This window comes from Falco peregrinus, chromosome 2 (genome assembly GCF_023634155.1).
Source record: "Falco peregrinus isolate bFalPer1 chromosome 2, bFalPer1.pri, whole genome shotgun sequence".
NCBI lineage: Eukaryota > Metazoa > Chordata > Aves > Falconiformes > Falconidae > Falco > Falco peregrinus.
The window spans coordinates 32,663,913-32,691,516 of NC_073722.1; the positions used below are offsets into that span (position 1 = coordinate 32,663,913).

At 41.7% G+C, this 27,604-nt stretch overlaps 1 protein-coding gene across 2 annotated transcripts in view; it reads left to right on the forward strand.

Moving 5' to 3' along the window:
- PPARGC1A (PPARG coactivator 1 alpha) overlaps positions 1-27,604 on the forward strand; it is a 371,584-nt gene that overhangs the window by 227,838 nt on the left and 116,142 nt on the right. Inside the window, exon 1 of one of the 2 annotated variants that reach the window (XM_055797047.1) lies at positions 16,580-16,830. The exons of the other annotated variant lie outside the window; for it this stretch is intronic. Coding sequence (XP_055653022.1) covers positions 16,810-16,830 — 21 coding nt within the window. The 5' untranslated portion in view covers positions 16,580-16,809. Of the gene's footprint in view, positions 1-16,579; positions 16,831-27,604 lie in introns of those variants that run through there. 2 annotated transcript variants of the gene reach the window in all.

The following is a 27,604-nucleotide window of genomic DNA, read 5'->3' on the forward strand; positions in this document are numbered from 1 at the left end:
TGGCAATCAGATTTGTAGCGAGGCTTCTGTCTGCCTGCCTTTCTTAGCAGTCTGGCACTTAAGAAGGGGATATTTAACTTGAAAAATGGTATATTTTATGGAAGTTCCAACCAGCATAATGTTTATTAAAACAGCCATAAAATTCCCTGCGTACCACATGAAATTCAGCTTGATAATGATAGTGCTGCTATTGTGATTATGTAAGCACACAGCAGCTGATTTAACAAAGAAATAAACTCAGATAACACATTCCCGACCTGCGGCTGTGCAAGAAATGCAGGTCTTGAAAGCTAGGACTGGAGTTGGTACGGGGACTGGGGACCAGCGACCAGCTGCACAAACTTTCAGCTTGAGGTTCCTCACTTGTGTTCAAGCTGAAACAATTACCATGATCCGATGGCTTTGTGGCCATTTGGATAAAACGAAGTAATGGTCTTAAGGCCGCTCCCTCCTGCGCCTGTAGCGCCAGCAGGGCAGCCTGCAGGGGAAGCCTCCTAAAGGAAGTGTAGTGTGGAAGGGGGATGGGGCTCAGCTTCCCCCCTTGCAGCAGGGATGTTGTTCCCAGCCACCTGAAGAGACTTCTGATCAGTGCTGCGTAGGCTCCCTGGGTGCATCTGGGCTGTGACACCTAGGGCTGCCATTCCCACGGGGAGCCAGAAAGCTGTGAGCCTGTGTGGGAAGGGTTGACAAGGCACTGGGGGTGATTACCGGTGAATTTTCAAAACACTGGGTGGTACAGCTAGTGATTGAGATTGGAGATATTAAATGCTTTAAAAATGACCATGTCACATTTTTTAGTGCCATTTTATTGTGTTTTCATTAGAAAAATAAAAGGTCAGTATCCTGGCAGGACATTACATTACCAGTCCTGAGCTCTTCAGGGCTCCATCTCTAGCTATTTATTGCTTTCAGTTTTATCTCCTGCTGAAATTCGTGTGAGAGAGAGCAAATAGACACATCCTGGGTAAAAGTTAGATGTAGCACATGCCACAGTGAATGGATGCCTTTAATTTTGGAGATTACATCAATCACATGAATGTTATTTGGACTAGCATGTGTGTTTGGAGCAAGCAGGCCATGAATATTTAAAAGAACAGACCACAGATGGCGAGCCTTCAGGAGGCTGACAGTCTAACAGGTATTTGCACGTATTACAACATTTCCGTAGAAAGACTGCAACTGAAGCAGTAGCCACTCCTGTAAGTCAAATTAGATGTGTTAGATTAGTTGTGGGCAAATATTATGCGGCCCTTGGTTCTTTGCTCTGGTTTATTAATGCTCTGCTCTGTTAATCCTCACTCCTATTCCGCTTTTAAACCTACTGTCTTCCCACCCTCCCAGGAGAAGGTCTGCCCAGGTGCAGACGCGGGGTGTACACATGGCTGAGGGGTGAGTGCAGAGCAGAACCTGCCTGCTTTGCCGTGTGAGGCTGGTCGCATCCCTTGAGGACCAGCCAACCCCCAGCTCTACTGCCACCATTTTTCTGAGGGACGTGCAAGTTGTACTGCAGTTGGCACAATTATCGGAAAGGAGTCTTACTGTGTCTTGGCACAAAAATCAGTGAGGCGTGTTTCTATACAGCCATGAGCAGAGGTTTGGCGCATCAAGGCACCGTGAAATAGCTGCGAGCTTGCAGCTGGAGGGCGCATGCCAGGGCTGTGCTATGAAGCTCAGACCTGGTTGCCAACCTCCGAGGTTGACCTTCGACGTTTAGACATAGCCTAAATAGTTAAGTCTAACCAAATCTTTGCTTGGACCGACAGCAAGAGCTGTGTGTGTCACCTTAAGCATCCTAATCCCAAGACTTCCTTTTTTTTTTTTAAGCATTTTGTGACTATTTAGTTTTGCTCTCCTTTGTTTTTGCTGAACCACTGCTTCAACTGCTACTTCATCCTGTACCATCTGCACTGTATTTTTCTTAGCTGCTTTGCCTGTAACTATGCACAGGAGAAAATATCCATCTGTTAAAGGCTGAGGCATTAGACACAGGGAGAGACAGTTTTAAATAGGTATTACAGGCACATCAAACTAAGTTAAACAGAGAAGATTAGACAAAAAATGTCCCAGGAAAATCTGGGTGGCATTTTATTGTCGTCAAAACATGAGAAATGATCAGAAGAGGGGTGGAAGGAAAAGGCTGTTTAATCTGAGAATCTCCAATTCTAGTTAGATTTCTGTTGTACTCCCAAAATATGATCATCTAACCATGACATGAAGATGATGATGTGCAATCGACTGTATCAACAGTTTCGCAGATGTTTATTTCAAGTTTAATGTTAATGAAATGCAGCGATGTGTCTTGTAGATTCTCTTTTACATTCTGTTTTGTTTTTTGTCGTTTTTTTTCCTCTCCTCAAGTCCCAGTTTTCACATTTGGTCTTTCTAATGGTGGGATTAATTTATTTCGTTTAGTACCTGAAAAACAAGTCTTCAGAAAGTGATTTCACAAGTGACCACAGTAGGGAGTCCTGTGTTTTAGGGGGGACCAGGACAGAACAAGTGGAGAGGTTAAAAATGAGTGAGCCTGTAGGACAAAAGATCTCTATTGGGGTCTATTGGAAAATCTTAGGCTGCAGCTTAAGGTTTAAACTCCCTTGTCACCAGGACTGATTTATCATTATTAAAAGTACTAAGTAACATGCCAATGCCTTTGTAGCTGTGAGAGATAATTGCAGGCTCCATACTTTAAGGAAACAAACTGAAGAAAAAGACTATTTACATACACTAGGAACATGCACAGATTAGCTTCAGCAGGCCTGTTTATACTGTCAGCCTGTATTATATTGGAGATTAGATAAATGTACATAAATGTTAGGCATAACAAATATTTGGCAGTGTTTCTCTGTCCTTGCATTATGCTCCATGTAGCCCATTACAGTACTTGCCTGGGAAGGTGGGGGACACAGAGGTGTTTAACTCCTTCAGGTCCCTTGGGGTAAGAGACCGCCCAAGCAAAGTGGTTTCTTAATTAAGACATTAAGCCACAACTTTTTGTTTATTATTTCCATCTAAATAGTCAGGTTAGAAACTGCTGCAGCTTAAAAAACATGGATCGGGGAAAGCATTATCAGGATATTATTCCATTATAGCTGTTGTTTTATTTGTAGTTATCAGTTTGCATTGCCAAGTTAAGACCCTTCGGTTACTTGTCTTTTTGCAAGTAACTGATCTATTTACACTGGGAACTAGGAACAATAAAACCTTAAAGATCTTAGTGGTCAGCTCTAACTATTTAAATATTTAGCATTATATTTTGTAATTTCCTTCTCTGTGTTTTTGTATTTAATTGTATTGATTTTTCTTCTTTTTTAATGACAACAGAAGGAAAAAAAGTAGAAATACAGAGTATGTTTGTCTCGGTGGCTGAGTATGAGAGCTGGGCAGCCTGGAGACAGCAGGGACAGATTCTTCTGTCTCTCCCTGGGAGTCGTGTGTCTCCCACTCAGAAGGAATATCCTCAGGGCCCTGGTGCAGTAAGGCACAGGTAAGCTAGAACACGGCTAGGAGGTTAGGGCATCCATCCTCTTTTTTTTTTGTTTCTCAGGGTTTCTCCTGTGTAAGGTGGTGATGATTGCTTATCGTGAAATACACAGTTTAAAATTTGGCATGTGTCTGGTTTTGCATCCATAGATTTCAAAACGGGTTACAAAAGTTGATGTATAATTCACTTATGCAAAGTAGTGCACAGAAAGCTAGACTTTGCTATTTAAAAAATGGCCTGTATTTTTGGCTTTCCAGTTGTAGACATCTGTTGCTTTTTCGGAGGCCCAAACGTGCCCCAGCTGCTATTGTTTCAACATTCAACACTTACAATAATAAATACTATTTTATCGGCCCAATACTTCGTCTGGCATCTGGTGCAACAAACGAATCCCAGGCTCTTAGAGCCAGTGCCATTAAACCCCTGTGTCCTGTGGGGAATTCTTTGGAGTCTGGGAGCACCAGCTTCATAGGTGCTGTGTTTGGACAGACTTGTTTGAGTATCTGCAAATCAAAATGAATGAGTAAACAAATGCGTGAATTTTAGGCCTTGATAGTTTTCAGGCATCCTTGGTATGAAGACCTGTGAAATACTTCTACTGGATGTATTAACATCTGTATAGAAAGCTTGAGACCACAACTAGTAGTCTCACTTTGGTAGTAATCTTGCTTAAACCCCTTAGAAATGGAGCTTGAGAGGGATCTGTGGACCACAGATTGGAAAGCAGTGTTTCAAGCACTCTGGCTAATTACAGAGCTGGCAACTGCTGGATCTCTAGAAATATTTCAAATTGGAAAACTTCAGATTGTCTAAATAAACAATGAATACATCTGAGCTTCACAAGGGTTTTCTTACGGGAGCTGTGGGGCTATCCTTGTTGCCGTAGACTATGAAAAGCTCAGTGGCTTTTTATTCGTTTACCTGGAAAGAGAGTTGATTTGAAAGTGGAGTGAAACCCTGTCCTTGATCCTGCATTCTGGACATGGCTGTCATCTGGCTGGTTGGTCTCCCTTGCTAGACCATGTGTTACATATCCCTCATCCATCCAGTTCCTCCCTCTGCTTCCCTTTTCATTTGTCTCCTTTCCTGACTCCCACTGTACCCAATGACTGTACAATGAGAAGAAAGCGGTATGATGTTCCATGATATAAATCGCCGCTTTTAACGTAATTTCCCTGTTGAGGCTTCTGTTGTTTGTTCGCTTGCACCGTGTCTGTATTGAGCATGTTCTTTCACCAGAGATTGTCCAAACAGATATTTTTTTCCTGGCTATTTATTAGAGATTTGTTGGACATTTTTTATATTTATTTTAAAGTGCAAGTCACGGAGCATACAGAGCTTTAACTGGAATTACCTCATCAGTAGTTGATTCTGAACCTTCAGAAAAGGGATATTTTGTCTTGTCATGTTAGCAGCTTGTCGCTGTAGATAGGGAGGATGACCCATGCCATGATCATACAAAAGAGATAATGGAAGGATCTTCTGAAGATGATATCAATGTCCCTGATGTTATTTTCATAGGGATTCCAAAATGGACAGTGTGATGTATTTCTCTGAATACAATTACACTTACACTATCCCAATACGAGGCAGAGAAACACATGCCCAAGCACATGTGTGCTCACCTACTGCTTCAGAGGGAGTATACGGGTAAGGCAACTGGTGACAGTGAAAAATTCAGTTACTGAGGCACAAAAGATCTGAAGGTAAATTCTGTTAGTGCTTGGAGCAGACTTTTGGGAATCATGACATGACAGACTATTTTCACTGCATCATAAACCCAGCAGAAGGACAGAGCTTGAAATGTGAGTGTCTGACATGTTTTTGTAGTATAGAGGGATATGCTGAACCTGGTAAATGGGATTTGGGAGGACAGAGAGTGCAGAATATTAAAATATAAGGTAAATAACACCTTCTACAGGTGTTTCCATTTGTACTGAACCTGTAAAATCCAGAAGCTCCCACTGACTGTAAAATTAATTATAGGCAAAGTCAGTGCTAAATGGCCTCAAGAAAAAAGGCACAAAAATCTTATAAAAAGTCAGGATCAATAGGATGCTTCTTGCAGTACAATATTGAGCCTTCTTTCCCCTTCCCCCAAAGTAACATTGTCAGTTATACAGCAAAGCTTTTACTTACTTCTGCTAATGGAAAACGGTGATAACGATCTTTGAATAATAGGGGTTTAGAAATAGCAGCTCCTGGGTCCTTATACCACCAGCTTTACCAGTCAATACTGTAGTTTTCAAGAGGTGGCAGTCCTGGAGGCTGAGAAGGAATTGGTGCCACCCAATGTATCTCGAAGGCTTTTTTTTTTTTTTTTTATCTCAGATGAATTATTAAATGCAAATTCAGCAATGCAAGGGAGGAAAAAACAGATTATTTTCCTTTTGAGTTTGCTGATCAGTCAGTTGCTTAGTTCATGGAGGATGCCACTTGTGTCAGGTTTCTGTATACTTTCATAGAACTGGAGCACGATACTTACTGTATCTCAAGTGAATGATTTTTCAATTAGCCTGCAGTTCCTTGGCTGTATTCCCTTTGCAGTCCTACGTGGGTGATGTAGAGCAAAGGTTTAAGAGGTTTTGGACAATTTATGATGTTTGGAGAGGCTATTTGTCAAGAAACAATATCTCCAACAACTTTTATGTTCAATTTTAGTCCTGGGTCTTTTGTTTATTTTTATGGCACTATTTTCTGAGGTGTTAAAGCTAACTTGAAGGTATTGTTTAAAATGGAGGGGGGGGGAGAGGAAAAAAAGACGGTGTTAAAAGATCAAGATATCAGGGGGCACACGACTGTTTCTGTGATGGAGCTGCAGATGGGAGGGCACTGCGAATTGGTTTACTCTGCCAGCCAAACTAGGGGAAAAAGGAAAGATCAGAAGCATTTGAAAATGAGATCATACGGCATGTGAACTATACAGACATCTCGCCCATGTTTTTTTTATGAGAAGTCTTACTGACATTTGAAAAGTAGGGACCTGTTCACTACTCTTAAAGTTGACTGACATTTAAGGGCAGCATAAGGCATGATTTCCTTCCCCTCTTTTTAAATTGAAGTTTTCATAAATCAGGGTGAGGGAGAAGCCTGGTTACATCTTGCAAAGCATTAAGATCTGTGTAGAAATATGAAAAAAGTAACCCGTGACATTTTAAACACTTTGCTGAGTCTTGTTTTGTTCTACATCTATAGAGGCATCGATACAGAGCTGTACTGCGATGGGGAGGGAGAGAACCTGAATATGGTTTAATTTCAGATACTTACCATGGCAGCTCAAACACAGTTGCACAATATTGTCAAAATCAGAACTCTGGGGTAGTCTAAAAGTATTGCTGAAGAAGCTGCTACTCTGTAAGACCAGGGCAGCATGTTTTATCATTGTCCAAAATACGAGCCCACAGCCAGGCTTGCAGCCAGGGACAGGCTGAAGTACAGCTGTACGTGCTGTCATGGGTAAACAGTACCAGCAGCAGCCAAGGGTGCTGGGTGGGTACCACGGAGATCCAGAGAGCAGGTGCCTGCCTTCCATCACCGAGCCAGTACTAGCACTTAGAAAACATTCACCTTCCTGTGTTTTTCTTCACTAATGTCTTTCATTGCTCGGAGTGGCTCAGGCCCTTCCCCTGGAAGGACAGCAGCAAGGGGCGGTTTATAAAGCTAGCCCCGTTTCCTAGTGTCTTTGCTGAGGCTGAGCATCAGTCGCGAAAAGCTTCAGTGGCTCCAACAGACTCAATGTAAAGTCTGTGTTTACCCCTCGGTTGCATTTCTTCCTTCCAGCAAAGTCTGAGCTGCAGTTTCAGGGCACTCTTAATTAAAGAAACCAAACCTGCTTCCTTGTGAGGTTTTAAAGCCATTCTCTTAAGTACTTTCTTTCTTTGACCCCCAAGCTAACTTAAACTAGTCATGTAAGAACAAAGGCCTTGATCTGAACAGCCTGGGTAATGAAAGGCAAGGTCCTGTGGAGTTGCTCAGGCTGGAAACTGGCACAATGTTCTGTGGCAGTTGGAAATAGGTTTCTGGGCGAGCAGCATCGCTCTGTAGCTGGTCCTGCTTTCATGGGTGATGAGGGCCAGATGTTGCAGTCAGGCACTGAAGCTGGTTTAGGACAATGGTTTTATAAAGGTTAATAAAGAGCATCAATGGGGGGACATTAATATGTAGGTGGGCTCCTGCTAAAACTATCTAAAGAGGAATGCTGTAAGTTACATAAAAATTCCCATATCTGAGTAGCATGGAAGAGTGACTAATGAACTGCATTGCTTTTGTAGCTAAACAGACTCAGGATAAGACCAGTTCTAACACATCCCCACTACACAAATATCATGGGAAGAATTTCTATCACTTTTTGTATTTCATTTGCAGTATCATATATTCCAGGCATGTATGTGTGAATACTGGCTTCTTGTGTGCTGCGGAACAAAAGCTAAGCAGTTCAGTTTAATATTAATTTTATGTATTTATCTCTTTCTAAGCTGGAAATCTTTCTACCTTTATGTTTAAAAAGCACCTGTTAACAAATTTGTAAGCCTTTTTTCACCAACACAAATGGTTTGTGTATTTCTGTTGCTATTACCTTTTAAAAATAAACACCAGAAGTACAGGGCAAGATTCTCTGCTGCTCCAGCATTAACCAGCACAGGGTGGGAGGACCATTGGGGAAGGTATTTATGACACTCTGCTTCTCAAGTGATTACTGCTCAGGACACCAAATAAATGGAAGTAGCTTCAGGGTTTCTCTGGTGTAAGGACAGCTGGCTGCGGTTTGCAAAATCCACCTTCCCCTCCCTCACCCCCATGATTTCCTTCTCCTTACTGCTCTCAGGTTTCATTCATCTTTCCATCATGTAGAAGCTTCCTCCTTTCTTTTGAAGCAGCTGAGGTTCACTTAGAGAGAAACACATGTTAGCCTGATATTGACTGTCCACTATACCTTTCATGTGCTTATTCATGGACATATTGTAAGTATCCTCTTGTAAATAACTCCATGGAGGATGCTCACAGCAGCACCCACAGTGAGCAGGAGTAAGTCCTGGCACAGCAGGACTGAGCTGTGGCAGTCTGGCCAGCTCCTGCATCTCCCAGCATGATAATGAATCCAGAGGATCAGGTGGCTCTGCGGTAGGTGACTCTCATCTCCATGCCATTTTTCAAGCATAGCATACGAGTTGGGGTTCCAGTCTGGAATTGTTTTCCAGGTTTCTAGTGAGTATTTAATGATGTTTGCCCATGTGGGACAGTATTGGTAAGAGTCTTGAGAGCAAGACACTTCCAGAGCCTTAGGGTGTGTGTTCAGAATGTAGCAAGCAGAGAAAAATGTTCTGGACCTCACATCTTTTTAGTGAGTGCTTTAAACCTTAAGCCCTTGACCTTGTCTTCTAGTGGAAGTTCTGTGAGCCTTCAGTTCCTCAAGGCAATCCTTTTCCCCCCTTTTCTTGTGCCCAGGTTGTAGGACTCTAAAATCTTTGCTTGTAGAAGGTTGCTTAGAAAAAGAATATTTTGTCCTGTGGAAATACAGCAACAGTGACAAGCAAATCTCTTAAGGCTTTTGCTAGACAAAAAGGACAGTGGGTAATCCAGTAATTGTTTGAAAGAGATTTATTCTGGAACTAACTCCAGTTGCAGAAGAAAGCATCCAGCTTCCTCCATCCACTTTGAGTTGTGAAAATGTAAAATGAAGGGAGGATTGAGGCCAGGGTGGCCATTCTTGCTGCCTGAGCATCACTCTCAGGTTTGCCACAGGCCCACAGGGCTGCCATGGTGCTGCAGAAGCTGTAGAAGAAAGGCTGTTGTGGTGGAGAGGTGAATCCCACCTCTGATATTCATCTGTCTCTTCCCCTGAGGTAGTTATTAAAACAGTTGTTTTCTTGCTTTAACGTGAGCACAGCTCTCACCTTCAGCTTAGAGAAGGTGGCTTCACCGGGCTTGGAAGGGAAGTCCTGGAGCAGTCCATGGATGAAGGTGGTGCCTGCAGAGCCATGTTTAGGTCTTCAGTTGGGAAGAGCTGCACTTTGCAGTGGGCTCTCCTGGTCTCAGAGGGTCCTTGGTTTGGGAGGGTGAGGCGAGGCCTCAGAGACGGGAATGAGGCACTGGGGTAAAAAGCAAGTGGATCAGCAAAACTTCCAGTGAAAATTCTGCCATGCTTACTTCCACTCTCCTTTTCTTGACTAAAGTTTGGGCTTATTTCTTCCATGCCATTACGCTGGTGGTACTGAGTTACGATGAGAAAAGACTTGGTCCATCACCAAGCACCAATTTTCAAATAATTAATACTTGGCACCAGAGTAGCACTTAACAACCATGACTGGAAGATGACTAACAAAAAAGTCCAGGCATGGCATCATCTAATTATTGTTTCTTTTCTACGTGCCAAGGACTTAATAGTTCATTACTTCTTCTAGGGAAGGGGAAGTGATTACAAGTTTCTTATGGGAAGCAGAGGTGCCCACTGGGCTACCATTAGCAGTGCCATGGGTATGAAGGGCAAATTAAGCTTGGTGATCCTGCCAGGCTTACATTCACCAAGGCCAGGCTCAGGATTTATAAATATTACTCTCTGGTGACAGACATAAGTGGCCCTCTTAACAACAAGCCTCTCTGTATTTTCTGCCCTTCTGTCCTTGTCCTTCACATCAGTTCTGTCTCTTAATATTTTTGCCAGGACTTCCTGGTAGCTCCAGAGCTCACCGAGTCCATTTCTTCCTTAATTTGTCTCCTTCTTGGTGTTCAACTCTTCCTTATTGCTCTTTCACCAGAAAGAAAAAGACTGCACACCAAGTGGGCTATCTCAGTCTCTCACTGCTCTAAATTTAATCCAGGTTTTTAATATAAATGAGCTATCTGGTCAGCTGGGGAAAACTGAGTGTGCGTGGCAGCGTGGCTCAATCACTGGCATTCTTGCCCCTAGGCCAGAAGGTTGTACTTTCATTAGTCACATGCCAGGATGTGGCTTATCCCCAGTGCTGCAACTGGGTGTCGTGCTACTTGAGCAGCTGCACTCTGTATGAAATGCTGCATTGAAGCACCTTGTCCTGGTGGCTGGTGGCCAGGTACAAGTGGAAAGATCCCAAAGATATTTTTTTTTTTTTCCCCAGGAGAAGAAGGTATAATCCTATTGTCCTGGTAGTATTTCCTCTTTAACCAGAGCAAGTACAAATGTCAGCGTCTGTGTGTAAGAGTCATGGGTGTGCACATAGTGGCTTCTCTGTTAAGGCAAACGGTCACTACCCTGACAGTTCAGTAAAAGGTATTTAGGGTGCCACATAGCTAAGAGGCAAATTATATAACCAAGCTGTATTCTTAAATATAAGAAATAGTAAGAAAGCACAGAAACAAAAAGCCAAGTACTGGGTTTCTTGCTGGATAGCTCATTAACTTAAAAACAGAGTACGAATGTAAATTATAACCCTTGTTATTACTCATAACTACAGTTCAGACGATAACTTGGCAGTTTGCCTACAACTCTTATAAACCAGTAACCTCCGGAATAAATTATACATCATACATAATACATAATTGTCCTTAAAAAGGCAATAATTGTTCTAAAAGGTACAGTTTGCAGCATGTTTCACATGAAATGTATGCCACAAAGCCAGCCCAGTTGCTCGAGCTCCAGGTGTGCTTAGAGTTTCAAGTTGTTGCCCCAAATCTGCGATGTCCCAGGGGCTATTTCACAAAAGCAATGATGTGCTGTCTTCTTGCGTTCTCCTGTGGCAGGGATCTCTGTGCTTTCTTCAACTTGGGCTATGGCAGATGCCCACACCTTCCTCTAATTTCTTCTGGATAAATCCTTATGTATGCAACGTGTCATCCTGGAAGGGCTGATATCCTAGGGTAATCGCTGGATTTAAAACAGAGTCTCATTTCTGTGCAGTCAAGCTAAATCCTTTGTTCTTGCAGGACAGGCCACTTGTACTCAGTTGTGCTCTGAAGGGGACATCAGGACAAAGCCAACAGCAGAAATACGCACCATGAGAAACATCCTCTCCCTACTCTCAACACCTCTTCATGTACACAAGATTCTGTGTACTCACGTACACAAGATTCTGTGTACACAAAGGCTCTTTCTTCTCTTGCTGTGATATTCAGGTGAAGAAGTAATACACCAAGGATACTGTACTAGGAGTAGTTTTGGTGTTTGTCTTGGTAATGGCCTACTTATCTATTCAGAGCTGCTCATTATTTTTATGGAGAATTGTATTATCTTAGTGCCAGTCAAATGTTTGTAATATTGCACATTTAGCAAAACACTCATGTATAGCATTTTGTGCCCCCTACACCCTACCCCAAATCTGTTTTGCAAAACATGCTTCACCATGTTTTTTCCTTCAGATTTTTTTGGTTTGAAGTTTTAGAATGTTAATGTTGGGTTGCCAGCACAAGGCTTTCTTTCTGTGATCAAACTTCCAATTAATTCTCTTTGCTCGCAGGTATTTTTGTAAGATAGACAGCAAGGAGGTTATGTGTACTTTGTCTTTTTTTTTTTTCCCTTGTGTTTATTTGTCTGCACAAGACACATTGCAGGAAACCTTTCACACGGGAGTTGCCATGTCACTGTAATAATTGATACCGGAAAGTTGTGTGAAGGTCTTATTGTGCTAAATAAACTAGCTTTTTCTCAGAATGAAAAGATAAATGGTGGGACCTAAAAAAGAAAAGCCTTTAAAAATGACCTATGGTATAAGATATATAAACTACAGGAAAAGTACCCTCATATTTTTATCATGGAAAGAAAGGTCGCTATTTTTCTACCACAGTAACAGAATAATAATATGTTCAGTTAGCAAAAACTTGTACAAGTGAATGTTAAGATGCTAATAGATGTTGCAAGCCAGAACTTGAACAGAGAATTCTGCTTTCCTAATGTGGGTTTGCTGCCCTTCAGATGATTAGATTCTGTCAATCAAAGACTGTTTTCACATATAAAGCTATTATAGTCTGATCTTCCTCATTTCTGAAGGGCAACCAAACTTGAATGCTCTTGGTGATAAAATACTGGTTGCTTTATGCCCTGATTTTATAGATGGGTGTTAAAACAAATTTAGTCTTAAACTTTCTGTGGAAATAATTTAAAATGCAATTTGCTATGCATGTATTCATCTCTGCTCTTGTTCTTCAGATTTTTCCACTGATATATTGATCATAGTGGATAAAAAAGGTTATCTCACACCATTTTCCACCGTGGCCCATCTCGCCATCTGGTCTTCCAGCTGAGCTTACTCTAAGCTATCTAAATGAAGAGTCTGCAAGAAAACACATCTTTGCTCCTGCGCTAGCAGCCTAAATATAGTGTAGGTAAGAGTGGTCTTGGAACTGCGTTACTCTGGCAGTGTAGGGCTTGTAGGCTGCTTGTGCCTGTAATGTCCTGCCCAGGTCTCCACGTGACGTGAAAGTCCAAACTCTTTGATGGTCGACACTACCTGCCCCATTCTGGCTCTGAGGTGACTAAGTCAGCTGGCTTTGCATTCATGGAAATTTCCTCACGGTAAGGGGAGACAGAGTGGGAGGGAACCTCAGGGACCAAATGCCATGGCAGCCAGCCCCACAGACAGTCCAGCTCCCCACAGCTGCCTGGGTGAGGGCTTTCACCAGGGATCACTGTGATGCAGCCACTGGGGGTGGCAGCAGAGGTGTAGTCCATGGAGAAAGCTGAAGAACTGCAATCAAAACACATGCAACCCCCAACCCTGAGATGGAATAATTTTAAGCAAACATTAGGTAAAATCTCAGTGTTTTCTGGTACACTGTTGTGTTTTTTTCTGTGTGAAACACTGGATGATAATAAGGTTCTTTTTTATTATTATTTTTTTATTTTATTTATTTAGAGAATTTTTTTATAAGGCACAAGCACAGAGACGCAAGTCTGGTTGAAGTATCTATTCAAGCTCTGCATTTCCTGCCTTTTTTAGCACTTGATTTCAACATCTGTGTTAGAACAACACGAACGGTATTTCTGGGAGTTGCATGTGGTTTTGACAGATAATTACAGGTACATCAGGCATTGCTCTTGCTCCCTCAGCCCCAAAACTCTTGTTGGCTTTGGTGGTGTAATGCTAAATGTTTCGTCTTTTTGGGCTAGGCCATATTTCAGAGTGGAAATAAGAGTTACCTGATGAAGTTATTGTAAAGTTTACATCCATAGTGATACAAATGTGATGGACTACTGCAGTCTAGTCACTTAAAACTTGATCTTTCTAAACACAACTGTCAAACTTGCCTGCTAAAATATCGCTGAAAAGGTATGAGAAAAGGTTGCAGACACGGCTAGATGAAGTCCATTTCTTCTTCAAAGTAATAATCGTGGCTTTTAGCTATGGTACTTGGTCTAAACAGCCTGCTTTTGTCACCAGTGGATGTCTGGGACTGTGTGCTGGGTTGTTGTCTGGGAGACTAGATTGGTCTTCTGACAGGATGGATGCAGGGCAGCCTTGTAGCCTACTCTTTACCTTACGTGAGTGCTAGAGAAATGGGCAAGACTTTCCTCCTGTATGCATCCTCCTCCTGCCCAGCCTAAGCCAACGTTGGATGGCTGGTGTGCACCTTGCAGAGGCATCTCACCCCTCCCAGTCCTGTGCTGGCTGGTTTGCCTTGCTGTCTCATTTATCTCAGCCCCCATATCCCCCCTGTGACACGTGGCTCCAGACAACTTTTTTATTTGGCCCACAAAGTTTTATCCTCTGTCTTCGCTCCTTCCTTCATGTCTCTTTTGCAAAGAACTGAGAATATCAGGGCTTCTTAACGTACAGTGTGGTGGGATGCTTAACTGCCTGCTCTGACGCAGTTCCCTTCCCAGAGGGACATCAGCAAGTGCCAGTTATCATGTCCTTTTCAGCCGGAGGGTGTCAAATAATAACTAGCTTTCACCCGTGCTGCACGGTGTTTCCCAAACAGGTGGGAGAAGTAATTAGAAACAACTTGGCTTTTCCTTGCTTCAGCTGTGTGATTTTGAGCTCACTCTGTGTTGTGGCAGAGCCGGGCTTTTCCAATGGTACCGCTCCCGTCAGGTTGTGATAGAGTTATGGTATCTCCTTCCCTTGTGTGGAGTGCCCCATGTTTGTGCACCACACGCTCATTAAAGGCTGACACCCAGCCGGAGTAGTTTACATTTCTTTAACAGCTTTTATGGTGGTGTCGCATGGAGTTAGGTCTGTCTGAAGACAGCCAGAGTTTAGAGCAGTTAAAGCTTTTGAAGGAGATTACCATAATTACAAGTGATCAACATTCAGTGCTTTCTCCCCTCCACCCTCTCTCCCTCCTCAGCCACTCCCCCACACAGCTTACCGCAGGGCAGGCTGCAGGGAGGCAGCTCGGAGAAAGTGGCTTGAAAGTGGCTTTACGGTGACAGTCACGTATGGACACCGGGATCAAAGGGTGCAGTAGCTGCCTGCCTGCAAGACCATCATGTTTCAGTTGTTGCAGTATTTCCACCAAAGGCAGCTGAGTCAGTGCTGTGCTTAGCAGTGCTGTTATTGATACTCCTTACCTTCATCTGTTTGTTTGAATTTTAATCGTGACCTCATCATTTACGTAATTGTGGTTCTTGTTTTGTTGAAGTGACAGTGCCATAGGATTGCTCAAGAATGCACCTACAGAAATCTTGCTTAGAAATATTCCCTCAATTACATCCCTTCCAGCACTTGCTGATGTTTTGAGGTAGTAGCCAAAAGTTGTGATAGAGAAAAAAGGGTTAAAAGCAAGAAACACAAGTACATCCTGGATAGATGAATCCATTTTTCTACTAATTAATAGCATACTTCTAACAATGGAAAGCTATTAAAACATGAAGATATGTTTTGTGAATCACATTTATCAACCACTATACATGCTGAAGTTCCATTATTTATTCTGTATTTTTAACGTAGCATATGGATTTTTTTCATTCAAATGTAGAAAGTAGCAACAGAAAACACTTTTTGCCTCCATTTAAGTATATATTCATGCAAAAACGAAAATGTAATAAGAACAGTACATTTTTATGTCAACAGTAACCTTTATATGGTGTTCTTTAGATAAAACTGTGAATACTGGAAAAGAAAAAAGAAAGATAAGTGGTTCCTGTATTCATCTTAGTCCGAAATCTATTTTACCCGCTGCTGGTTGCTGGCATTGTTTGATGATATGACACAGTAACGGAATATCAGATTATCAGAAAAGGAGATTCCCAATTTAATAGTTACTTGCAGAAATCAAAGTATTTTTTTTCCTTTATCTTAACATCTCAGAAATAAGTGCTGTTAAATTTCAGATCGTGTAGTCTTCCTGATTTATCATCATATCATGGATGCACTTGGCTGTCTAACATCAGGGAATCCAATAAGTCCCATCACATAAGAAGAAAAGACAAAATCCTATTGGATAATGGTTTGCGTTCTCCCCTACAGTGATTTATTTCTGTCACAAGACTTAATTTTATCACGAGGCAGATGCTCCATCTATATCAATGCAATACATTCCTTCATTCATTTGTTTCACACCAAAATTGTACCTGATCTATTTCCCGATGCATTTTGGCTTATTTAGTACACGGAGTGATTAGATGGTGTTTAATCACATGTGTAATTTCCAGTTTTCATAATTCTCAAGCATAATAAAGCGAGGCCCATGTGAAGAAGCATAATATTAAATTAAATTGCAGAGAGTAGCAGTTAGAGATGCAGCTGGTGTTAATGTTTTGATCTCCAGTGTGTCACAGCAGAGCACGTCAAGTGGAATAAGCTGAGCTTGCTCAGGTGATCAGGTGATCAGGCCAAGGAGACCGTGCCAAACTTTGCCTTGCATTAATTTTGCCCAGGCTATAATGAAAGAAATATTCATCGCACCTTCTCCTTTGAAATCTGCAGCTCCTCCAAAGTGCAGAAAGCCTATCCAGCATGTTTTAATGAGAAATGCGTGTCCTATCAACACTTCCCCCCACCCCTCCGTCTGCCGCTTAATACAGATTATACTCTCCTGAATAATCATCTTTATGCAGTGGGGCAGCTGAGGTCCACAGGTTGGGATACTCTGCCAAGTGTCATTACACCGTGGGAGTGGGCTGCAGCTGCTTAGCCGCCCTTATCCGCGCTGCTGCCGGCTGGGAGAGCCGCGCTGCCTCCATGGGACACCAGCAGTCCCGGGGAAAGGCTGTCAGACTGCTGAACTTCTCAATCAGCAGAGGAGAGATGTGATTCCTGTCTTGACATTCTGCCTGGAGGACCATCTATTGTCAGCTGCCATTGACAAGTGACAGCAGAGCTGTGACTTTCAGGAAGTTTATTTTCTTCTCCCTCCTCCTTGGCTTCCCTTCTCTTTTTCTAAATAAGCCTTGACCAGCCACCCCTTCCTTCAGTATGGAACGTGGACGAGTGAAGGTAGGAGCAAGGGAAAGTTTCCCAAATTTACAGTTTAGTGGTAGCGCTGCAAGGAAATGAATAGATGGGGAAAGAGACCGAGTTAATGACAATTCTCTAAACAGCTGTTGTACTATTCAGCTTCACTACTTCAGTTAATTAATCAGCACCTTGCTGGCAACTCTAGGGGAGATTCTCGTTAGATACTGGTAGCAAACAGACAATGCTTTCATATCAAATATGTTCAACAACATCTAATACAGCGATAACTTCCACAAAAGAGGGCAGGGAATACGGAGGCTTGTAAAGGCACTCACGAAGCAGCATTTAATATCCTGGTACACATGGATATGCTACATACGCTGCTCGCTGTGTTACTGCTCTCTGGCTTAAAACACTGTGGACTAACAAGTGCAAACTTTCATGTGTGTGCTAAGAGGTACTTCTTTAAGATAATATTCCTATATATATATAAGTACTGTGTATGAGTGCACACCATATATTGCTGCCTTTGTGAATGATTTCAGAGACCGTACGTTCTAAATGAAACTACTCTGTATTTTGCTGCAGGATGAAAAATGGGCAAACTTAAATCCTTCATGCAAATATATCTTGTTGAAAGTCAAAATGTGATTAAGATCAAAAAAACTCTGTTGGGAGAATGCTGAGTCTACACGCTAGGTTGGAAAATGGCTGTTGTCTCAGAGATTTCCCTCTTTCCTCTTCAGCTTAAAAAGGTGATACTTTGCATCCTACCTACGGAGTCGATAACAGCATTCATATTTTATGAGGAATAATGCACAGAAACCTTAAACCAATGAAATTACACCTCTACATTTGTAGTATATTTTATATTTTAGTACAGTCCTAAAATTGCCATTAATGAACGTTAGCTTCAAGTTCAAGACAAAACTGGCTTTAAAAAAAATGTTACAGCCCTGTTATGACAAAAATTTCCTTCTGCCGTGCTGATTTACTGGTAAATTGCGATTCAATGCGCTGTAGTTCCTTTTCTGAGACCTCTTCTCTTGCTTTATTCACTTTTCTGATTTAACCCTCTTATAGGGTAGGCAGTAAATTGCAATGAAAATGACAGCGCTTAAGAGACCGAAATGTATTTGCTGTCAAATGTTCCATACATGCTCAGTTTAATTTTTCAGTTGACTTTATTGATTTATTCAGAATGATAATAGCCTGCATATCGCTTCATATACATAATTGTCACATAAATCTTCCATATTACTGGCACGTAATCGTGTCCACTGTGGAATGTAGTGAATGGGTTTAAATGTTTAATGCAGTGTTGTTTGTGGAGTGTGGAGTTCAGCACCAGGTGGTTTTATGGGGTTTGGGGTTGTTTTGGGTCTGTCCAAAGCCCTGCAGAGAGCTGCAGGCAGTGGCATAACCTCAGGTGGGTCTCTGTGATGCAGTTGCAGGAGTCACCAGTGCTCTGGAACAGGGCTCAGAGTTGTATTAAGCAATTTATGTGGACAATTCATCCAGTCTGCCGCTACGTACTGATGTAGACAATTATAGCTCCAGCTCTTTAATGAAACGTACATTATGGTAGAAAGAATATCATAGCTTCTATTATACTCAGGGGAACTATAAAGAGAAATGTCCTTTTTTAAATTAGCTTTACAGCAGTGAAGCTTTTATGTATTTACATGCAAGTACACTATTAACCCAAACTACTTGTTTTGAACTCTCTCTCTGTTGTCAGCTCTGGGGAAGTGACACAGGCTGGTAGAAAAACTTCTGTGCCTACCTTTAAACATTGCTGGTCTTTCATGTTAATGGGGAGCCTGCTAAAACTTGCACTTTGCTGCAGTCGTTCGCATGACAGTGAGAGAAGGATACTGTCTTAATCCTCCCTAATCTGTACCAAAAACCTCAGATAAAAAAGGACTTTTGTCTAATCTGGCTTCTCAGGTATGGTTTACTTTAGATTTGAGCTATAAATACCTTTCTTTACTTTGTTTTTCTGAGAAGCAAACTGCACGCAGATTCATTCTTCAGCTGCCCATTCAAGAAAGAAAGACTATTTCTAATTTGAAAAAGAGAAGAACAGAGACAAGGCTTTTGGTGTGTGTCCTCTGGTTGGTGAATGCACTTGGGAGCAAACTGCTGAAGAGCTGCCTTGTTCCCTTATTAACCCCTGGGCAGCTGTGGGCATGGGGTGCCCAGCGCTGAGTGCTGCCGAGCATCAGGAAGGTTCAACCTATTTCCAAGGGCCAAAGACAGGGACATCTATACCTGAAAGAATTGTCTCCATAAACATTGGTTTTAACATTGAAGAAATGTGTTATTGCGTTCAAACTTATTCACTCTTAGATGCTAAAAATAAAAATCGCACTATGAAATTGAGAGATGGGGTGGGAGAGAGGCTGTATGCTTGGAAAGAAGTAAAATTAACAGTTTTGCCATTGAGTTCTGTCAACTCAATATTTCATCTGCATTTTCTCTATTTATATACTCCACATGTTGCAGGTATCCTTAAATCACAATTGTTCTTCAGTGGCAGGCCAGTCCAAACAGAAGTGAACTCAACAGATTGTTTTCCTTCATTGCCTGTAATGAAGCTATATCAAATAGCTGCTCCACTTCAGTCCAGTTTCTTGTCTGAGGACAAAATTTGGACAGGAGAAATAGTTTAAAAGTAAAGTAAATGCCTGAGAAATGAATTGGAATGACTTGATATAAGGGGGTGTAAAATTAATGGACTGTCTGAAGGTTTCCATTATTCCTGTTTTCTTTTGCAAACTTGGGGGGGTGTGGGGGGATTATAAATGGATATAAGAAAATTGCTGCTCAGAATTTACTTGATATCCAAAACCAGGCTTCAGCAGGACTTTTCATAAATCATTATTCCCTGGTAACAGCATTACGATCATCTCCATATCCAGATGAGGATGTCTGTGTAAGGTTGTCACTGAGCTAAAAAGAAAGTACATTTATGTCAACTACTTGTGTATGACTTTTGCATGTCATTTTCCACACAGCCTCAGATCTTCATCATAGCAATCCCTGGACATCTTTGTCTGGTCTGAATCAATGTTCCTTTCCTTCACCTTGAAAATCTACTGAAAAAAACTCCTTTTGAGCAAAAGAAAAAGTGTCAGTGCCCTGCAAACAGGATAATTCTGAAATCTAATGTTTTCCTTGTACTTAATGCAGGGGAAAGGTAAAGGGTGGATTTTATAATCCCTTGAAACCATGTGTGTATATCATAGATATAAAATGTATATAAAATTAGAGAGAAAAGGTTGAATTTGGATCTATAGTCATTCGGAGTCAGAGATTAACGATGACAATGTCATCTGGTAATGAGGGGCTAATGGGGCTAAACTTCATCAATTAAATCCTCTCTTTTTTATAGATTCATAGATTATAATGCCAGAAGGGAATACTGTGATAATCTAGTCTGACCTCATTTTATAACATATACTATCAAACTTTCCTGAAATAATTCTTGTTTGAACAAGAGTGTTTATTTCAGAAATAAAGCATGCAACCTTGATTTAAAATTGTTGTGATTGGAAATGCCTGAGAAACCTTGATAAATTGTTGGAATGGTTAATTATATCTCTCTGTTAAAGGGGCACACGCTCTCTCTCCTCTGAATTTTTCTTTCTTCAGGAGGACTTGGAGAAGCAGAATTTTTGTGTGCTGTGGATGTGGTATGGTGTAAGTTGTTCGGGGTTTTCTGATCCTCAAACAAGCAGTTCCACATTGTGGGGAGTTCGGGGGGTGAGCTGAAGCCTGCTAAGCTGGGTACAGGTGTGTGCCTCTCCCCGCATCCCAAGAGTAGAGGCAGCAGGTGTGGGCTTGGTCTGCACAGGGGCACTACCCATGGGCATCCTTGCAGCACTGTGCAATGGGAGGGATGTGGGCTTTCCCCGTCAGCCGTCTGGAGCAGGGAGCAGTCTGTGTACCGTTTTGTAGCATCCTGAGACTTCCTGTGCCTTGGTAGGGAGCTACTCTAGTTCAAGCACATCTTTTATTTGGAGACATTGGCTATCCCTGAATATTGGGATGTGTTGCTGTCAACTAAGTTCCAGCCAGTGAATTGTTCATTGATGTAAAGGACACAACTTGCATTTTGGGACTTACCTGTGGCTTTATGGGCTTGCCAGTATTAGTTGGGGCAAAATTCTCTTGAAGCAGGTACTGTTCAGAGCTGCTTTACTTGACTGTCTTTCTCTCTCTTGCCGTACTCTCCTGCTTTTCCCTCTGCTTTGAAAACCAGTCTTGCAGTGGGAGATAGAGCAGGTATGGAGCAGAGAGATGCTGCCTGACTCCAGAGGGATTTGCTTGGTTGTGCTCCTTCCTTCCTATCCCACTCACTTCCTCACTGTTGCCTCCTTGTGCTTTGTCCCAGCAGTTTCCCAGCCAAGTGGCATCCTTAGGATGTGTCTGGGATCCAGTAAGCACTCCATAGTACTTAGCAAGGAGCACTGAGAAGAGAAGGAATGGGCAAACAAGCTCCACAACATGCTCGGCCCAGTCCTCAACTCAGCTCCTTCTGCTGGCTGCCTTTTTGGAGGAGGAAGGAACGAGATGTGTTTCAGAGTCCTGCTGGAAGCAGAGAAGGGCATGTCAGTGCAGGGAGTAAATCATGGATGTAGCAAAGCCTAGTCTTCCACCATAAGCCTTTCTCCTCAGCTCAGCTAGAGCCTGGGCAGGCCCCCGCCCCAGTACATTCCTGCTGTGGGGATGCAGTGCCCATTTAAAAAGAGCTGATCTAGAAAATGGAAGTAGAAAGATTTTCTGAGACACAAAAGAAAAATTACTGTATTAGAAATTAATGGTATTTGCACATGTCCATTTTTTTAATATGCAGGGTTTTGCATGCACTGGAAAGTCCTGTGCTACTGATTTAGATGTCTTGTAACTGAGGGACATAAAATAACAGGAATCACATGTGGGAATGTGAGATGCTGGGATGGAGAACCTGGGTCTCCAGATCAGGAAGCACATTTCTTACCAATATTACCTTCCTAGATTTTTGTGTGGCTCATGCCAGTGTCTTTCCATGTTCTGCACATTTTCTGCAAGGAGAAAATCTTTTTTATTGAGCAGAGTATTTTTCCTATAAAATTTCTTGAAAAACAGTTGTTACTTTTCCAGTAGTCGGGGAACTTCAGAGATAGATTTAATTAGCGGGCAGATAGCATTGTTGATGTACTCTCTGCGGGACTGAGATTCTCTCTTTCATGCAGTGAGAAATGAAGACCATGTTTGATGGCTGAAGATGCTCAGTTCAGTGTCCTGCAAGGGCTGGCCTGTGGCAACAGTCTGGCATTGCGTTTTTCCTGAGAACAGGAATTCTGAAGGAATAAGGATTACTTCTGGCCCTCAAAACTGGTCAAATGAGGATTTTCAGTTTACATTATAAGCCAAATGAATATTTATGTTGTTTTCTGTAAGCTGAAAAGCCTTGACTATCTCAGGAGGAGTTTATGGCCTTTTGTCATCTTCATTGATCAAGATTGGCGTTAATCACGTAAATTAATCAGAAAACACCTTTGCCTCTCACCATCACAAAGCAAAGGTCCTCTTGTTCTGTCCCGCAGCATCTTTATTAGGGTTTTTTTGACTTGAGAACAAAATCTAGAGAACCTAGAAGTGCCAGGCATCTGCAGCTCCCAGGTAAGACTGCACCTGCAGCAAATGTTTCCTGAAGAACTTCCCATGTCAGTGGTACCTACGCAGCTCCAAGGAGTCAGCACCACCAAAACACTGACCTGTGAACCTCTGCTGTTCCTGAAATGCCTGGTGCTGTTCCTCAGCAGGAGCTCTGTCTCCAGAGAGGGCAGCTGTGCTCCTGCTGCTCTGAAATGGCAGAGAAATCGAGTTCTTGAAGGCAGATGGCAGTTTCTTATGGATAATGTAGTATTCCAGTAATTACTGTAGGAAAATGATGTAACCTAATGTGTATTAGTTCTGCTACTATAATCTAAAATGTATTAATATTGTGGCAGTACTATTCTGTTTAATGGTTGCATTAATACATACGCTGTGGATATTACGGTACACTTGCATTTATATCGCATACTTTACTGCAATATTTACAATAGTATTACTTTCAAAATTATGGACAAAGTTGCCTGATTTCATGGGTGGGTCCTACCACAAACAGTAGACTTGATGGCTTGTTATAGATTATCAGGAATGTCATATGTGGGAATCATTTATATAGCTTAAGTAGTTATCAATACAAATTTTATGAACAATAAAAACAAACAACAGTCTCTCAGTAGTAAAGCTATTAGGATACATATTATAGTATCTGTATTGAGACTTCTGACTGCTTATTTTTTCCTAGGTATCAAGTTCAGTCGGTTATGAGAGCACTCAGATGATGGAAACTAGACTGGGTAGCATACATTTCACAGGGACCAGGGCAGGATTGCACAAGGACCTTCTTGCCAACAACAAAAACAGACCAAAACGTGAAAGAGTCCTTTTAAGTTATGTCCAAAAATACCATTATAAATCCATATTTAGTGTGTTGTACTTCTATATACTATAGGTACAGTATGTTCTTACAGCTCTCTGCCCAGCTCTCGGGGGAAATAAAGCAGTCCTAGGCTTCTCAGATCCTTGACTTACTTGTCACATGCCTGTAAGTCTTTGATTTCCAGTTCTTCAGCCACGAAGATACTCATTACACAGATTCCTGTGAGTGCTTCCCCACTAGCAACCACTCTAGATATGAGTGGTACTGAAGTAACCGTCCAGCCTGTGGTAGTGGTATGCCTCTATTTTGCTTACTTGCAATTTCAGAGGCATAAAATGAACTGCACTGGGAGGAAACATCCCTCCATAGTTCTTATTGCTATTTTCTGATCTCTCAGTTTATTTTCTGTTATCTAGAACTGTATTACATATTTTAGGCTATAACACTGGCACGATCTGTTTAAAGACAATTAAAATGCAAAATTTAAGGTTGCATGGGAGTATAATTTTATATGATTTACTGTCTGGCTTTTGCCAAGCACTCTACTGTCACCAGCATAACATTTGGTAAATAACTGAATTTAAGGAACGTGCTAGCCACAAGGTATTATCCACACCAATCTTTTTTTCTTTATCTGCTTTGAACAAGCTGTTTCATATATTGGAAAATTGTTAACAAACAGAATAAGGCTTATACAAAAGGACTTAGCATTTAACATTTTCACACGCTATTGAAATGTTAAACTTCAAAGATTTTGTCTTCTGATTGCTAAGCCTTAATTAAAGCAGATTGAAAAATATTAAGTGGACAGTGAAAGATTTGGAGGAGATGTTTGGAATGGGAACAACTCAGCAATGGTTTAGTTACATTTTCTTCTGACCTGAGCACAGAAGTTACCCCAGCTGAAGCACTGAGAGTAAATCCCGACAGCATTAAAGCCAGTAGCAAATTCACTCAATCTCTGGAAAATAGGCCCTACAATTACAGACTTAAGAAGTTCAATCTACTTACTTTGTCCAAGAGGAGGATGTGAGATGATGGGATGATGGTCTACAAGGTATTACGTGAAGACGATACCTTTAATAGCAGATAGGTCCTTAATATAGGCGAAAAAGGCAAGCTGAGATGCCAGGGTTAAAAGATGATCCCAACAAATTCAGAGGGGAAATTGGCCATGCTTTCTCAGGAGTCGGATCACTAGAGTTTCTGGCGACTTGCTTGGGAGCGGGATGCGTTCCCTGCTGGGAGCTTTTAAGTCAGATTACAGCTTCAGAACCCTGTTTCCCCAGGGGTGGAGGACCCTGCTGGGACCCCTGGTGCCAGGACCTGCACAAAGTCTCCCTGCACTAAGTGCAATCAGAAGTTCGCTCCCAAAGAGTTTTATCAGTTTGGGCCTTGCAGCTTACAGCCCCATCAAGCCTCCCCCAGGCAGTGCTGTTCCCATCAGCTGCACCATGGACATGTGGATATGTGTTGCACATGCTAGTGACTAGAGAAGTGACAGGGAGTAACCAGAAAATCAAACTCAAAAAGCCTGTGGGTGATGCCAACTTATCCCAGGCTGCCAAAAGCTTGATGCTCCCAACTACTGCCTGTCACAGAGTTATCAGCAGACAGCAGCTATCGCACTTTGCGGGGTGACACATCACTTCTGCAAGAAAAAAATTAAAATTTTCTCCAAAATTAGAATTTCCTCCCCAGACCTTGCTTGGAAGGGGTGTGTGTTAGTGCTTTCCATCCAGTCCTTCGCCATCTTTCCCTGCAGATTCCCTGGCCTGTGCCCCACCGGGCACGCGAGGGCCAGGCTCTCCATGCTGTTTCTACCATGTTACCCAGGGCTCAACATGGCTCACCAGGATTGCAGCAGGAGTGGGATAAGGGGAAGTTACTCTGGCATACAACCTCACTTGCAGTAAAAAATGGTTTTCTGTAATGACACAGGTTATTATTCAGAAGATACAGTGGAAGGAGGATTAAGATTTGGTCATAATTGTGTGTTTGGTAGTGTGTGCTGTACACAGGAGCATGATGTACCTAAATTATGTAGCCTCAAAGTCTCCCTGACAAATACTCCCTGAGAGCCTTCAAAAGAAAAAAAGAACCAAACCAAAAGCAACCAAACCCAGTGTCTTCTAAGCCTGCTATTAGAAGACCAATCCTGTAAGTGCTGTTTTGATAAAAATAGTTCCAGGGTATTTCATTGAGCCACGTTTTCTCGAGACCTTGGAGATCTTTGCAACAGGCTTTAATTCTGAGAGCTTAAGTCAAAAATTCATTGTATTTAAAGACTAATTGATGCAGATATCTATAAAGGAAACTGTTGAGAATACCCTTTTTTTCTTTCTTACCCGAGCTCTGTTCATCTCATGTAAATGTTTCAGAAGCATTTTTACTCTGCCTTGAGGCATTTCAATTAATGCTTAGATACATGCCGGTAAAAGCTTTACCTTATGGTTGCTTACTGTGAATTCCCTAGTATTCAGCAGCAGGTTTAGGACATCAATAGGTAGCAACGACTAACATGAAAAAGTGAATTAAATCTTTTCCTCTTGAGAGACCCTACATTTGCCACATTGTTTTAAGAAGGCTGTGCTCCTTCCTTACTGGCTGAGATAGGTCTCTCTTAAGGGGGCTCAACAGGGTTTCCCACAGGAATATTACCATGCCTGTAGCTTGACAGTGGTCATACCCAAAATGAAATCACATTTTAATGACATACTGATTATCATTAAATCTAGGGACAAGACTGTTCTTAACTCATCCTGATGCACCAAGGCATTGCAGCAATGTATATGATATGCAGGGGTATTTAGAAAGCGTCTGTGATACCCTGCGAGTGGAGTTTGCACCTGACAGCCCTGACCTGACAGATGTAAAGCTCCAGGTTAAAATAGTTTAAATAAGCTTTTACTTACTGCAATTATTCGGTGCTGAAGCTGTACAATTATTTCTAAATCCCTTGGATTACCTTCCTTCTCTAAAAGGGAACAAAAAAATTTTTCGTGGCCTTGTACGTTTCTGCTGTTTATTTTAACACTTAAAAGATCACTTTAAAATGACATGACATGCATTGATGGCTTTCGTGTGATATGAAAAGCTGGTTTTATCATTTATTCCTTTTAATATGTTAAGAGTAATATTTATCCAGTTTGCCTTTGTGGAGCCAAGTCTGTTACAGTTGATTGGAGAAGAGGCTTTGGGTGTGCAGCACTGTGGAGTTTAAATAATGTGTTTCCAGGCACAGGGAGAATTTTTGTAATACTTCTGTAATGTTGCAGTATTACTGTAACAGTGCTACTGTATATTTCTGAAATACTGGTATCTTCCCATAGATTCTTCCAATAATACCAGGGTCAGTCTTTGCCACAAGCTATCAAGTAGATTGACTAACACTTCTAAGCATGGGACAATCTGAAAAGGTTGGTGGTATTTAAAAGTAGATAAAAGAGTGTAAGAAAAACCTGAAGCCCAAGCAAACATAGTTTAATTTTCTGCAGTGGTTTCGCAATGTCTCAGTGTTCTCCAGTCGTCTTTTTTCTGCTTTCTAGTTTAGTGTGCTGCTTCTAGGCTGAAGTACATGTTACTGATTGGCATGTAGTATCATTTTATTAGTAGAATAATAATATACACATATATGTTGTATTGCTGAGCAGGACCTTGATCTGGTAATAATCATGAAACCTATGATAGAATGTTATGTGAACCTAAAGGAAAATATCTAGATTATATCTCACCCGCCTGATTTAGGCACAGAGTGAACCAGTCCTCTGGAAGTAAATATCTACATTGTGAATATAGAGAGATCTACATAATTTAGGTTCCTGATCCCTAATTAATTAGATCCCTAATCCAGACCTTCCTCTCTGCAGGCTTGCAAAGGCACCTACTGCTCTTTTTTGATTACTGAGGAAATTTCCACCATCATCTCCATAAACATGACAGAGTAGGCTGAGTAATAGTGGCAAGGAAAGCCTGGAAACTGGAGTGGCTGGGAGCAGTAGGGTAAAATGTCATTAAAAAATGGAGTGTGGAAATTATGCAGAAGTGTACGTGTACAGATTTATGATGGAAAGAGGAGAGGTTTTGGAAGCAAGGAAGAAGAAGAAAGGGAGCATTTCCACACTTGGATTGCATAAGGCTGTTCATAACCCTTGCTTATATAGCATTCACTTCAGTGGAGCTACCGCACGATAATTTTATCGTGATGCCTATTGTCAGTGGAAGTTTTAAGACCTAATCAGTGTTCCTGGACCACTGAAAGTTTAGAGGCAGAAAACTTTCTCAAAAAATGTCTGTACTAGAGCTGAGTTCTGCAGAACAGCAGTGGCTTCA